A 16137-nucleotide genomic window follows, 5' to 3' on the forward strand; every position below is an offset into this window, starting at 1 on the left:
TATAACTTGTAATAAAAACTAAATTTACATTTTAATGTTATTTTTTGTGTTTAAGATGAATGTTTTTTTTATTTTAACACTTTATATATATATATCTGTGAATTATTTTTTTTACTAAGTTGTGGTCTGTTAAAAAAAATTAGTTTTTATAATTGAACTGAAATATCTAAGTGTATAAATGAGTTTTGTATGTTATATTTATTATGATTTTATAAATTTTTATTATAAACTTTCTATTTATGTCAATCAACCGTTTTTCTTTTTTATTTTTAGAATAAAGTTTTAATCTCTTTATTTTAGATGAGCTTAAAACATATTAATTTTAAATTATAAAAAATAACGCTATGCATAACAAAAGACTATTTCAACATACAAGCTATCTAAAAAAATAACTTCCGTCTAAAGTTTTAGAAAATAAAATCACTTCATTTTTCCATTTTTAAAACTGTTTTAATTGTTATTACACCAACACAGGTTTCACGTAATGCATTATAAAAAAGTATTGCGGTACTCAAAATTCGGACTACTACTAGCAGTTATACTATTGTTCGTCAACAATTTCAAACATGACCTGACTGATAAAATACCCAAGATTGAAACAAGCGAAAATTCCGAACTCTTTGAGAACAAAAATGAGGGTTCTGAGGAATCTTTGTATAGAAAAGTAGAAGACTTAACAATAGAAGAATTACCAATAGATGAAACACCAATAGTAAAAACACCAATAGAAGAAAAATTATCAGAAGAAAAACCAGTACAAGAAACACCAATAGAAGAAATAAGTATAGAAGAAATACAAATCGAAGATTTAAAGTCAAATCAGACCAATGAAATGCTGAACTACAATAAAAAAGTGGAAGTAAGAATTATGTTTTATCATGTTCACACATTACTTTATTATTTTTAAGAAAGTAATTTACATCTGTTACTATAGTATAGTTAGTTAAGTAATACGTTGTTGTACAATTTTATTGAAACTTTTATTAAATGATGTACGTTCTAAGATATTTAAAACCAAACCTGTGTAAGTTTTACTTTTATATTTAAGAAAAAAACATTTTATGTTTGATTGTTTTATTTAAAATTTAAAAGTTTTAAGAAGCGGTTTAAGTAATCTCTGTTTTTAAAATAGCTGCAGAAATTTTTAAAAACGTGATAAGACAATACCCTTTAAACAAACTTTTGTTGTTCTTAAAATTGCATTAAAAACTTTAGTATCTACAAAAGTACTTTTTGCAGTACTAACTTTTACTAAAAATAGTAAATCGTTTTAAGCGAAACCTTTTTCTAATAAATGAGCCATAAGTTTTAATTTTTCAACTATGCACATTGCACAATAGTACCTTTGAAAAATTTTTTTTGACTGAATGAAATAGTTTTTGTCAGTTTAAGCGCATTGGTTTAATTTTAACCGAATATTAGTGATTTTTTTTTTAATTACGACGCTTTTTTACTTTGTTTTGAGAAAATTTCTAATGAATCAAATCAATAAAAGATTATAGAAGAAAGCGTAACTTCTACAAAAAGCTCACCGGAGTTACTTTACACAAAAGAATCAGCAGACATAATTCGGTTAACCGAAGCCGGAATTAACGGACTCAGTAAGCTTTTTTACATTTAGTCAATTTAATCAATAATAAAAATTATGTCTAATATTAGTAATTTAGGAAAACAACCTCACGAATTATCGGCAAATGAACCTTACAAGAGCAGGATAGCTAAGTTGCATGAAAACTGCAAAAGTTACACCAATAAAAACATAGATCTTTCGAGGTTCATTTACAACGACAAGCACAAATACATAATGTGTGAAGTGCCCAAGGTTTGTAATTTTTTTTTTTTTTTAATTTGTTGGTACTTTATAAATTTAATAATTTTAGATTGAAAATGGTTTTATGATTTTTTTAATTTTTAGTTATATGACCATACTGTATATCTAAGATAAAGAAAATATATCAGTTGCGATACTTGAACCGATACTAAGTTCATAAATATTTTTAACTTAACAGGGTTTCCAAAAAACCTGGAATCCTAGAAAAATCAGAAACTTAAGAAATAATAAAAAAACCTAAAGTTTTGAATAAAAATCACTAAAAAACCTAGAATTTTAAACAACTTTTACATGTTATATACTAAAGTTTCGATTTGACTCAAAAATTCTATCAAATAGATAAATATTTTTTGTCTTATTCAAATTTTTTTGTTAAAAACCACATTTAAATAAGTTTGAAGATATCTTTAAATGCCGTTATACTATTTAACAAAATATTTTACCTTAAACTTGATACTAAACTAGAAATAGACCCTAAAACGTGTAATTTTATAAACCTGAAAGAAGTTTTGAAAACCTGGAGAAAATTTGCCAAAAATATTCGGCAGCCATGGCTTAAGTAAACCTTTTTGATATCGCAAAGGAAAACCATTCCAATTCAACCACTATAGATTTTGAAGTATTTTACGATAGAATTTTACTAGTTTAACTTATTAAAATTTTAAGAGGTCGTAGTAATTATTTAAACCAATACATGTTTATTAAAGGCAGCGTGCACTTCTTGGAAGAGGTTCTGGTGGCATCTTTCAGGATTTGAAGGATACAAAACGGTGGAAGGGGACAAACTAATCATAGGGCACGGGTTCATTACTACACTTAATAAGTGAGTTTGTTTACTTCTGAATATTTTTATCAGTATTTTTGTAGAATTTTATACATGTGCTAGCTCTGTTTAAGCAGTGATAGCTACTTTTAACTTTCACCGCTTATCATATTATTTTAAACTTTTAGTGCGTAGTTATATGTTTTCATGCTTTTAAAATTTTTTTACGAACAGTTTGTAGTGTGTTTAGTCTGTATAAAAGTTTAAGGAAAGTACTCTTATCATTTTAAAATCTAAATTATTAAAATAAATTTAAAACTGCCTAGACCTTTAGTTTTGTTTTGTTATACTCAGTCTTGGGCATTAGTTTACTTATATTTAGATCTTATCTTTTTTGTTTTATAAAAATGCACAAAAAATAACCTCTTTTTTATTTAAACAGTAGTTTTGGCTATACTGAATAAAATTTCATGTGAAAACTTTTGTGTATATTTTTTTCAAACATTTAACGACGCTCCATTGAATATCAAAAGCAGTTTAGCTTTAAGCATGTTTTGCGACTAAACAAACTTACTGCTATACTTTATTGAACTTGTATAGAAAGTTGTTTTAAGTCATTTGAAAAACGCGTAAAAATTATTAAGCACCAAATTGATTATTTCCTATATTTAATTACTCCTAGTTTCAAATATTTTAAAACATAAAAATAGAAGTTTTAAGAGAAATTTAAATAAAAATTAGCTAGTGTTTTTCTACTTTTGTCTTAACTCATTAACAACAAAAAGTGTTTTTAGTTTTATTGACGATTTAACATGTTAAAAACAACTTTAAATTATATATATGTATTTAATTGTAAGAAAAAGTTTTTGAAGCAAAAAATAAAATTCAAAGACATTTACAAAAGACTACAAGTTGTTAATGTTAGCTGTTGAAATTTTTTTCATTTTTTTCTCAAAAAGCATGCTATAAAACCAACTTTTATGTTTTCAAATTTATTTAAATTTATGAAGAGATTACAATGCTAACTTGAAATCAACAGAATATTGATTTGTAAACAGTCAACATATACCGTTAAATCTGAAAACAGTACAAATTTAACACGGAACTGACTGATGAATAGAATTAACGTCAAATTTAGGGAAGTGTATGAAAATAATCCTTTTAGTCACAGAAAGTGCGTAAAAACAATGGACTATATTCAAATATTAATTATGTTGATTTATAATTTTTTCTGAGGTTTTCAATTTTCACCGTTATGCTTCAATGAATACTCAGTTAAGGTTGCTACAATATGTCAGCGGATTGGAAATCAAGTTAATAAAAATATACTTGCTTTTTGTTTTTGATAAACCAGACTTATCGTTTTCTTTTAGTATCCAATGTTAGCAGTAAAGATAGTTAGTTGTAAACAAAAATAAGTTGTGAAAAAAAAAACGTTTTAATATTTACAAATTTAAAGCTTGTTGCCACTTGTTTCATATCCCAATAGTAGAAGCGTCCACCATTTTGCACGAAACTTAAACATATCTATTTTTCGTATAAAGAAAATATTTTTAAAGTTAGATATAATAACTATTTTCGCTTCACAAATCCAAGACTCATTCTTTTTTAGTATCTGTTTTGAAAACTATTTACAACTCATTTTTAAACTTAAACAAGTTCAACAGTTTTTATCTTATTTTTAGTGTCCCAGTAGAAGAGGCATTGAAAAAGTTAAAGGAGTACACGACGTTCTTCGTGAACAGGAAACCCCTGCAAAGAGCCGTGTCTGCCCACAGTTCGAAGTTCACCAGCAGGGTCAAGTTGGACGGGTACAAGAACAGGTTGGGAAAACCTGCGGCACTGAAGTACCTTCCTGAATTCGTGCACAACATCAAAATAAGGTACACAGTTTACTTGTCGTTCAACCTTAATATTATTGAGTTAATTTTTTTTTTAATGTTTATAGTTTTTAGACAGCCATATAAGATTTTCTTTAATTTTATAACTCAGTACAGCTAAGAAATATTTTCTTTTATTATTGGGTGTGACTTTTGAAATCAAATTGTTAAGCTATGATATTGATTTAAACATTTGTTACAATATTTTCATAAGCTAGCACTTTGTTAATTTAAAATGAATAAATGTAATTACTAGTAACCAAATAAGTGCAATTTTTTGAAACAGAGATTACCAAAGTAAGGATTACAAAACTCTCATTGAGAAATCGGATGTTTATAAAAATCTGACGCAACGGGAGAAAGAGGAAGTTATGACGTCACTAACAGCTCTGAACGTCGGAGAACTCGATTTCAACCTTTTCACAAAGTACTTTTGTATCTATACTTTTAAAAGCTTAATAGCTGGCCGTTTAATTTTTTTTTCAAATGCTTTATAACCATTTTAATTAAAGTTTTTACAATATTTTTCAAAAGTTTGAATTATAATCTAGTATCTATGATACAATAAATAGTACAATAACAAAACTATTAATTGGTAAGAAAGTAAAATAAATTTTAAAACAAGATATACAACTGTTTACTTAGGATAAGTTAAAAAGTATAAGGTTCACTCTTTTTTCTTATTTTTCTAGCAACTAATATCTAATAAAAATTTGTAATAATTTGAACCCACAGACTGGTCATGGGCCAGTATGCCAAGGGCCACCCCGAAAAAGTTGACGTGCACTGGCGCAACATCATGGACCTGTGCAACCCCTGCGCGGTTAACTATGACGTCATAGTAGACTTCGATCACCTCAACGAGGATTCCAACAAGTTGCTGGAGTACCTGCAACGAAACGATGAAGGAGAAAAAGTCTTCTTCCCGGATAGGAAGTCTCTGATAAACACGAACAAAGCTGATGAGATGTTAAATCAACTTCCGAAGAGCGAGTATGAGAATCTTGTGAAGAATTTCGAGAGAGACTTGAACTTGCTTAAGCTGGATCTGTAGTTTTACAACTGATAGTTTAAAGGCTTGATTTAGTTGAAACACTTGAACTCAAAAAAGAAAAAGATAGCTGTTATATTATTTAAAATAATGAAGGTTAATTTTTCTTGTTATGGCTTGTATAATTTTATTAGTTAGAAAATGTTTGAAAATTTATATTTAACTATGGTACAAAAAATTTCTCAGTATATACTATTTTCCGTTATACAACTTTAAAACATTTAAATTTTTTTCTGCAAATAAGTTAACAGTTAATTTAATTAAAGTTGAAATTTTTTTATACTCAAAAACTTAAGTTAAATATAAAACAACTATTAAAAATAGTTTAACACAGGTTTTAGACTATACATGAAAAATCCTTTGACTTTTTGATTGTTCCACAGTTAACTTTATTTATCTTACCTTTACCTCACTTACTACATATCAAAGTATTTTAAATACTTTAAGGTACAACCTAAAACTGTAAAATTATACGTATAAACATTGTAGTGATCTTTATAATACTAAATATCAACTTTACGCATGACTATTTAAAGAGGTCATAGAAATTCTCATCTTTTTATTGGCTGTAGAACAACTTATTTATCATATTTACAAGGTAAGCGTTTAAACACTTCGATGAATTTAATTATTTGATAAGTCGATATTGCACTTGCTTAAATTACTTTTAAAAACTTTACTGAAAACTTAAAATTAAAGAATTGTCTTTAAATATTTTAACTTTTGTTTATTTTTCGAAGTTAAAATTTTGTTTTTAGTTTTGTTCATCGTATATTTTAAAACAAAGTTTTTTTATTATCGTTTTGTTTCTTTAAAAGTATATTAAACAACTTATAATTTTTTGCTAGTTTTATAGCAGTTACTTTTGAACGTCTTTGTCGTTTTCTTCTTTAGATACTTTTAATAATTTCTAGAGTAATTATAACTTTATAGAACTACTTTTAATTTATCAAAGCATTTGTTTTGTTACACTTAAATCTTCAAGACACAACATAAATCTCAAAATTTATGTCAAATGTGTATTTCACTGATATTTTTTAATGCAGCTATTTGAAAAATTTTTGCTGAATATCTTGCTTACAAATAGTTTAAGTGTTTGTTTTGTTTTACAAACAAATATTTAATGTACAATTTAAAGTTTTTTTTTGTATGACTAGAATTTGTTAAATATTAACACAAGCAGATTAATTTTAATTTTTTTTTGTTTTGTAGAAACTCAAAGACAAGTTTAAGAAGGTCATAAAAGTAACAACAACAACTGATAGTTTGTTTTTATTACGTTGGAATGAAAAGTTTATACTGTTATCTGTATTTTGATATTTGTATGATTATGAGTTTTATAAGTTTTAGTTTTTTTGTGAACATATAATTAGGTCTAAAAACTTTTTTTTTTGTTTTCAATCAATCATCACGTTTAAATTCTTGCTTTTGTTAAGCTTTATTCTGTTTAAAACTTGTAAAAACTTTAAATATTAATTTATGAACCCGAGCTAAAAATAAAATTTTTAAAACTTACATTTAAGCATAGCTGCTCAATCAAGCATTTAGAATAAGTTTCGGATAAATGTTCAACGTTTCTTTTACAAACTCTTAAAAGTGATTTGTTACAAAAATCTTTATGTTAAATTCTTTAAGTTTCACCAAGTATTCACTTTCCTGTGGCTTTTTATTCTAATAACAAAAAAAAATTTGCGTTTCCAATTTTTTATGCAAAAGTATATATAGTCTTGTACTAATGTTTACTTTAGATATAAATTAACTGTAGTCTTAAGAACTCGTTCAAATTGAAAAAGTTAAATATTTTAGACAAATTGTTTCTTATATAAACGAGATAGTTTTCAAATAAATCTAAACAACAAACTTATACAATTATACTAAAATTTTCACTAAAGTTAAAATATTAATTTCGTGTTCTTTGTTTCAACTTCTTAATTCTTTAAACTTAAATTAATTACCTTAACTTGCATGACGTATTAAAAAAATTGAGTCTCTGTTAAATCAGAAATTAAAGGTTTATATTAAACTAACCTCACATTTTAAAAATTATATGATAAGCTCATTGTTACGTGCCTGAGTACTGTGTAAATTATTAGTAAGTTAAAAAAAGCATAAAAATGTTCTTAGTACGGTTTGATTCTTCTTAGAAATACTCTTTTTATAGTTTAATGTTTCGTGTTAAAATTAAGCTAATTAGTTTTATTATAGTTTTTAAATCCTCGATAAAAATAAAGTACCGTGCTGTTGTTTAACACGTTTACTAATTAATTATTAACATGAACTAATAAGTTGTGTTTATGTATTTTTAGAATAACTGTATTTTTCCAGCTATTATATTGTATATCGTGTCAGATGTTAACTAATCAACGATAACTTTTACTTATATGTTTTTTAACCAGCGTGTATTTACTTTTTTTTAATTATAAAATTAACTACTTAAATTTAATCATAAACGTTTGAAATGTTCTTATATATCCAAGCTTGGAACTAAACCTTTTGAAAACATTTCAAACACTAAAGACTTGAAAGCTTGTAATTTTAAAAATAGTTCTGACAGATAAGGTTAATTTTTTTAAACAAAGAGATAATTATTCATTAAGAAACTATTTTTAACCTGATAAAAATAGTTTTAATGTTTTGTACACCATTGAGTTGTTATAAACATATATTCACAATTTTAATCTTTTTTTTGTTATTCAATGATCCGTCTAAACTTAAAAAATTCAAAGCTTCTTCAAAAGCTAGAACCGCGAGCACGTAAACTTTTTTTAATTTACACTAAATGTTCTGAGATGCATAATCAAAGGAATAAAAGAAGTTATTCGAGGTTTTAAACTAAAACTCAGGATTTCAGGCTCAGAATTAAGTTTTACCCATGGAATGTGGTTTTATTGATATTTATTTATGTATTATTTTTATTTCTGGTAAACTTAGCCCGCTGACAGAAAATGTTGCTTACCTCTGAATAGTTTTTTTTTAGCCTTAATTTACAAAGTGTGAAACGTTTAAATTTATCATATTTAATTTATGAAGAAACGCTACCAAATTTTTATTAATTTTCACTTATGACTGTCACTAAACTATTACAATAGATAGACTTTGACTTTTGTCTAAGTTATAGCTTTTTTTATTGTTCTGTTTTTTTTCGTTTAATGTGTATTGTATGTCAATTTGTCTATATTTATTTATTTCAAAACTATTTAATTAAGTTGGTTTATTTTCTTCAAAATCTATCTTTTTCATAAAGTAGTATTGTACATAGTTTGATTTCAAAGCTATATAAACAAGATTAATTAGCTTACAAAGTTAATAAAAAGTTCTGCGTCAAAGTTATTATTCTTTTAAACTTACCAAATTTATGTTTTATAATAACTTTGTGTATTTAATGAATTAATTCCAATTGAGTTTAAACTATAAAAGTTTTTTAAAGTGATCCATCAGATCCTGATCTGACAGTTCTTTGCTTGGATCCAGATCTTTTTTAATCAGGATCCGGTATAATTGTTTATTGAACGATAGAAAAAGCGCTCACAAAATTTGGTCTAAGGACCTGGTGTACAAAGGAACCTTTCGGTTATCAAGTCGTACACCACGTGCTTATAAAGTTTCTTGCGAGCTATTACACATAGGTTTTTTTATCATTTAAATATTTAAATTCTTAGTAATAAACAATCAGTTAAACAAAAAGAAAAATGAAAAAAAAAATAAAACTAAACGAAAATTAACTGAATTTTGTGTTTAATAATGTACTATGAATCTTGTTTAGTAACATATGAACTAAAAAATATATATACAACTTTAAATTAACTTTTAAAAGCAGATAAACAACACTAATAACAAACGTGTGAATACTTGAATTATAGGTTACAACTTCTTTAAAGAAAGTAAAATGTAATACGCGGAACTATTTTTACGAATTTTTTTTAATAAGTATTTTGTGTTAAAAAGGTAGTTTTTATTTTATTTAATAATTTAACTTGAACAGTAAAAACAATTTCACACTTAAATAGTTAAATAAACTATTTTGATTTTTTTAAAGAATTTTAAAGAAGTGATTTTTACAATAACTGAACTTAACTTTTATAAAATATGAAAAATAAGTACTGCAAAATAAATAAGATAAAAAAGATAAAAAATTATAATAGTTTTAACAATAATAATATTAACAACAAGAAATTTCCTTCTATATTAAAATATTCTGTTTTATTTTTGAATACTTGTCCAAGTCTAAAACTGTAATAATAACAAGCAACATTTGCAAACATAAAAAAGAAGAATTTTTTTCTTTAATTTCCTCAAAAAAAAAAGAAATTTTTTAACTTAAGTTTGCTTGGAACAGTTATCTAAGCTTACTATTTAGATACTTTATTTTCTGCTAAAATAAAAATATCTATAACTATTTTTTTTACATTTGCATGCTATAATAGAAAAAAAAGTTTGTAAGCATAAGAAAAAATAAAAATAAAAATAAACGTTTTTAAGTATTCTGAACTTAATTCAAAATAGTAATCTTAAAGAATAATCCTAAAATATAACCAGATAGAAAATATTAAAACCTAGACTAAACCAATGTTACTGTAACCAAACAAATCAACTTTCGAACAAAAAAAAACAAAAACATAAAAAATAAATAAAAACTAGATATTAAATGACAGATACTATTAACTCCTTAAACAAAAGTAAATAGACGAGTAGGAATGATCACTAATGACCTTAAGAATCACTATTTAACAGATAACTTTTAAGTTTATCCTGGAACTGCCCAAATTAATTATTATTTTTTTAAATAATGGTAGCTTATTCCATAACCAACTTCCTAGGTTGGAAAGCGATTTATAACCTATTTTGCTGTTGAATATAGGTAGGAAAAAAATTTGTTTCTGAAGACTTCGTATGATAAAAATGGACATTTTTTACACTTTTATAGTAATTTTTAAAGTTATCTGGTTACAAGTTATTGTTAAACTTAAACAGAACTATTTCATATAGATACAGACTTTCAACATTTAATTTTTTTTTTCTGAGTTTTTAATTTTCTTATTTTATCATCATATTTCTTATAATGATGCATCTAAGTGCTCTGTTTATGAGAACATTGATATCATTTATACATTTTTTATTTGCTCTTCCCCAGCACAACAAGTCATATCTAAAATTGCTGATAAACAAAGAACTAAAAATTAAATGTAATGCTTTTTCATTTTAAAAATTTCACTATGTAATCACTACAAAAATAGTAGTATCACTATTTAAATAATAAATTTTACACATAACTTTTCTGCAAAACCTAAATTTGTTTTTGTTTTTTTTTTCAAAGGTTTAACTTTGTCTTTTAGTTTTTTAAAACATCTTCTTTATTGGGTTATAGAGAATGATTTAAGCATATTGATTTCTAAACTCAAAAGTTTTTTTACTTATATTGACTTCCAAAATGTTTATATGAATATTACACCGTCTCAAATAACTGTTCGGCCTACACAAATCTCATTAAGTTTTTGATAAGTAGTATATGGTTTACTATCATTTCTAACTCGCTATCATTTCTTACCTGATCACTTCTAACCCAATCACTTCTAACCCGATCATTTCTAACCCGATCACTTCTAACCCGATCACTTTAACCCAATCACTTCTAACTCGATTACTTCTAACCCGATCACTTCTAACCCGATCATTTCCAACCCGATCATTTCTAACCCGATCACTTCTAACCCGATCACTTCTAACCCGATCACTTCTAACCCGATCACTTCTAACCCGATCATTTCTAACAAGATCATTTCTAACCAGATCATTTCTAACCTGACTTAACCCAATCATTTCTAACCCGATCATATCTAACCCGATCATATATAACCCGATCATTTCTAACCTGATCATATCTAACCCGATCATTTCTAACCCAGTATAACCCGAAAATTATTAACCCGATCTGTATTAATATGTTTGTTTATTATTGTTTTAAAATTAGGGTTTGTTTCAAAAACAAATTAATCTCAACAAAGTTTTAATGAATTTTAGTTGTTTTTGTATATATCTAAACTTAATGTTCAGATAGTTTTTGTTAAAATTTATTTTTTTATATTCACTGCTGTTGGAAGTTCTTTATTCTACGCTTGACCTAGGCATCAAAAGCTAAGCTACTTAAACTGAATGACACTTAACAGAGAGACGCAAATTTATATACCTTAAAATAATAAAATTATAGTTTTATCTAATATTTATAGGTTAAATAGCAAAAAAGATTTATACTTTAGTAGAATACTAATTGACTTATTTATGATTTGAAGGAACAGATTTTTAAAACATTTGGTTTTAACTCCATAATAAGTAAGTTTAACATCAATTCATTCATCGATCAGTGAGCTCCAATAAAACCAAACACAGTTGCACAATCTTTAAATTTAGAATTAACTTCCAATTTCTTTTCAACAAAAAACTTTCTTTTAAAAATTCAGCAACACATATTGAGACGATTTAGTGAATTGTATCAACGATTTTAGAGCAGAAATCAGCAAAATAGTCTATATTACGCACTTCTTCATTAAAAGAAGTTACATAGATACTTTTAGAAAATTCTTTTAGAACATACTAGAATTTCAGAACTCAAACAAACTACAAAAGTTCATGAATAAAATATATTCTTGTTCAAACATCAACCGGATATACACATCCTGACTTTTAGAGTTAGGTTCTATACATTTGTGCAACCGTTTGGTATTTCATTGATTTTTTATCTATTATTTTTTTCGGTATGCCACAACATAATCGATTCAATTTAAATAAACATTATTGGAATTAAGCTACCGACAACTGTAAAAAAATAAAAAAAATAAGTGCTTTGATTAACCACTAAATTTAAAGTCCAAAGCACATTAGGAATACAGGCTAAATAAATATCTATCGAAAATATTGAAAAACCTTTTATTATTTACATAGGAAAACCGCTGCTAATAAAATCAAACTGTAGAAAGAATCAAATTCTACATATTATATCAATGGTTTATTATGATTTATTTTCGTAAGGTTTATGAACTAATGGTTTATTTTCGTGGTAATTAATTATTTTAATAAAGTTTAAAATGGATTATAAATTAACTGTAGTTAATTAGTTTTAAAAAGGAATTAGGAAAAGTATAAGTCTTTTGTATTCTAAAGATTAAATATTAAGTTATGATAGTCGTCAATGTAAGAAATGTAATGAGTATTGCAGCAGTTAAAGACTATTCTCTACTTTTTTTGAAGATATTCTATATAGTTAATACACATTTTTTAAGTATAGAGACCAAATTGGCAAGTTACATTCAAATTTATGGCGAATTTATATAAATACAACTTTTTAAGAATAATAATATCAGTATCTATGAAACTTGAAATAATAAACTTAATAAAATTTAGTAATCTTTTTTAGTATGGTGGTTTCATTTTAAATTATCATTATAAAATTTTAAGTTCTTAAAACGAAAATGTATACTGTTTAATAAGTCAAAAGTAGAGGTTGACGTTTTTCAACATTTAGAACCCGTCATTTACTAGACCTTGAACTTAAATTTCTTTCTTTTAGCCAAAGTTAAATTATATTTAAAAATTAAATAAGACATATTATTTACTAAACTTAACTATAAAAGTTAAGTGCTGAAAACTTATCATTTTGCTTTTTTTTCTATCAAAATATGATGTATATAGAGCAAAATAAATTTACATTCATCATGAAAATTTAAAAGTTTTTAAAATTTAACATTGCAAAAACAGTTTCTCACGATTAATAATAGAAACTTCTTTAAGAAATTTCTTGATATCTTTTAAAAGTTATTGTTTTACAGGTTTCCAAAAACACAAAAACTTAAGATCATTTAGCGATAATTAAATATGAAACATAAGCATAAGTTACTTAATAAATTTACACATTTTTAAAACTTACAATAAAATGATAAAATTGCTTTATGATGTGAAACTGTAATATAGACTTTAATTTCTAATAAAGAAAATCTCATGACTTTTATAGAAATTTAGAGGTGCAAAAAAACAACGAGAATAAAGTCAATAAACTTCAAGCTGGCTTTACTGTAATGAATAAAAAGTAAATATGTTGCGTGTAATAATTGTCTGAATAAATAGTTGATTAAAAGAAACAAAAAACTTGATGTAGTTTTTATAAACTTCTGCTCCTAGTTATACTTAATTTAATTATAATTAATTTATTACTGTATTTAAAACTGTTTTTCAGTACGTATTTCGTTTTTACTTACGTTATTTCAACTGTTCATAACAAAGTAAATTTTAAGTAAATTTTTGTCAACTAAAGTACTATTTTAATTCGTAATTAAAACGTTTTTTATATTATATATAATTAAGTGAAGATTTTAAAGAAGATTACCTGGGCGAAATTTAATTAACCTCGGACTTGTTATACATATAAACATGTCTGTTTAATTGTTAGTGACTTTTTTTTGCTCTAGGACTAAGTAGAAATTTATTAATGATGTGAATTCAAGACGTTCAATCGACGTAAAATACTTTTGCGGTTTGTTATATGACATAACGATTTTAATATCTAGGTTATACCTAAAAATCAGGCTTTTTAAGTTAATATAACAAACGTATTTTATTTCTCCTAGTGTTTGTTTGAACTCCATTATCTTAATAGGCCTATGCAAGTTGTATAACAATTTGTTAAAATTATTAAAATGAAACTTAAAACTAACCTACTATAAAACGTTAATACACTAGTCAGAAATAGTATAACATTTACAACAGACTTACATTGTAGTTTTTAGACCGTAATATAAAGGTTTTTGTATCTGAATATTACAATTGTAAAGGTTTAATGTTTTAAATTTGCTTATGATAAAATTATTATAGTCACGTGAATATATTATATGATCCAACTTAAATATAGTTATAAGTACTACTTTGAAATCCTACAAAGAATAGTTCAGATATTGTAAAGTAAACATTTTAGTGAATTGTATATGATTAACGAAAACGTCTGTTAAATTAAATTGAAAGAACAAGAAAATATGAAATAATGAAAAAAAATTCAAATTGTGTGTAGAATGAAATATCTAAAAATAAGGTGATAAAAGTAAATTAAACCTATGTTAAGGTAATACTAAAATTGAAGTTTATACTAACAACGTTTTTTACGTAACACATTAAAATCATAATGTTTTTAAGAAACTAATAATAAAATACTTTAATAGTTTTATTAAGACTAATTTGTTTTTGAATGAAATCTGAATTAAAAAATAAAATAAACAAGTAAAATGGGTTAGAAATGATCGGGTTAGAAGTGATCGGGTTAGAAATGATCAGGTTAAAACTGATCGGGTTAGAAGGGATCAGGTTAGAAGTAATCGAGTTAGAAATGATCGGGTTAGAAATGATCGGGTTAGAAGTGATCGGGTTAGAAGTGATCGGGTTAGAAATAATCGGGTTAGGAGTGATCGGGTTAGAAATGATCGGGTTAGAAGTGATCGGGTTAGAAGTGAATAGGTTAGAAATGACAGCGGGTTAGAAATGATCGGCTCCCGTTGTATATGTATCTTTATAATACAAATAACCAAATCCTGTTGGTCAATTGATAAAATAAAAGAGTTTTATTTTATATATACAGCTTAAAAAAGCTCAAATTTTCATAAATTAAGCCCATAATTTTTTTTTTGCGTGACAGTGGTTGTGTCGAGCAAAATACATTTCTTGATACTTGATTGTAAAATTAATGGACAAGACGATAAAAAGTATCGAAGAGGCGTGCGACTCGATAATCGAAAGGTTCTTCGTGCACCAAGTTGAGCCCAAATATTTTGGGCACTATTTTTTGTCGTTCAACAAACAATATAAAAAAAAGTTTTTAAACTTATCAAAAGTAATTGGAGAATCAATTTTATTTAAAAAAGAATTTTTAAAAAAGGCACTAATAGTAAAACTCTTCAAACTAAAACTGTCAAGCAACTTAGTGCTTATTTAGACCTAGACAAGACACTAAACAGTATTTATTTTATTAACGACAACCAAGAGTTTTTCGTGCACAAAGTTTTTGAATTTGTTGTTCAATGAGTAGAAATTAATATTTTTTTGTTAAAATTGTTTCAAGCAACTAGCAAAAACTTGACACTAAAAAAATTTAAGTGTATAAGTTTCACATATCTAAACAATAATAGTTCAAGAATAGTTGTCATTAACTTGAGGTTTTACATTGAAGGTTTTCAAAACTAAAGTAGAAAGCACTCGCTTTTAACTTAATATCTATGTTTTTTTTTAACTTGTAGTTCAACATCATTATGAAAAACGCTATAAATCTACAATGATGATATTTTTGCACAGTTGATTCCGTTAACTGTATATTTTTCATAGGATGTACAAATTGCAGTATTTCTTTGCATTGAAAGTTTTGAAAAATCTCTCGTCTAAACATAGATAACTAGTCTAAGCTTTTATATACGCCTTAACTATTTTTTTCTCCAAAACTTTCAAAAGAACTAATGTTGGAGTTTAATCTTACCACTTACAATAAGTGGGAAAACAGTTTCACTTTTGAAACTATTAGCAATTTAAAAAAAGTTTAAGCAGTAAGGCCTAATTAATTTCGAATGTTAGATCATGTTGTAAATGA

General features: G+C 25.5%; 1 protein-coding gene across 1 annotated transcript; it reads left to right on the plus strand.

Moving 5' to 3' along the window:
- The first annotated feature begins 480 nt into the window (after positions 1–480).
- On the plus strand, positions 481–6169 carry LOC145844195 (carbohydrate sulfotransferase 10-like). Its single transcript, XM_082951565.1, has 7 exons — positions 481–859; positions 1496–1601; positions 1668–1822; positions 2539–2654; positions 4280–4477; positions 4761–4901; positions 5210–6169. Exons 1-7 carry the CDS (start codon positions 485–487, stop codon positions 5526–5528), a joined length of 1410 nt encoding a protein of 469 aa, XP_082807691.1. The 5' UTR covers positions 481–484; the 3' UTR covers positions 5529–6169.
- The last annotated feature ends 9968 nt before the right edge of the window (positions 6170–16137 follow it).

The sequence above is a fragment of the Thalia democratica genome, chromosome 9 (genome assembly GCF_965202585.1).
Source record: "Thalia democratica chromosome 9, ktThaDemo2.hap1.1, whole genome shotgun sequence".
Taxonomy (NCBI): domain Eukaryota; kingdom Metazoa; phylum Chordata; class Thaliacea; order Salpida; family Salpidae; genus Thalia; species Thalia democratica.

Coding starts and splice junctions, on each gene's coding strand:
- LOC145844195 (XM_082951565.1), top strand. CDS start 485: ATGCATTATAAAAAAGTATTGCGGTACTCAAAATTCGGACTACTACTA. Junction 860..1,495: donor ACTACAATAAAAAAGTGGAA/GTAAGAATTATG, acceptor AATCAATAAAAG/ATTATAGAAGAAAGCGTAAC. Junction 1,602..1,667: donor AGCCGGAATTAACGGACTCA/GTAAGCTTTTTT, acceptor TTAGTAATTTAG/GAAAACAACCTCACGAATTA.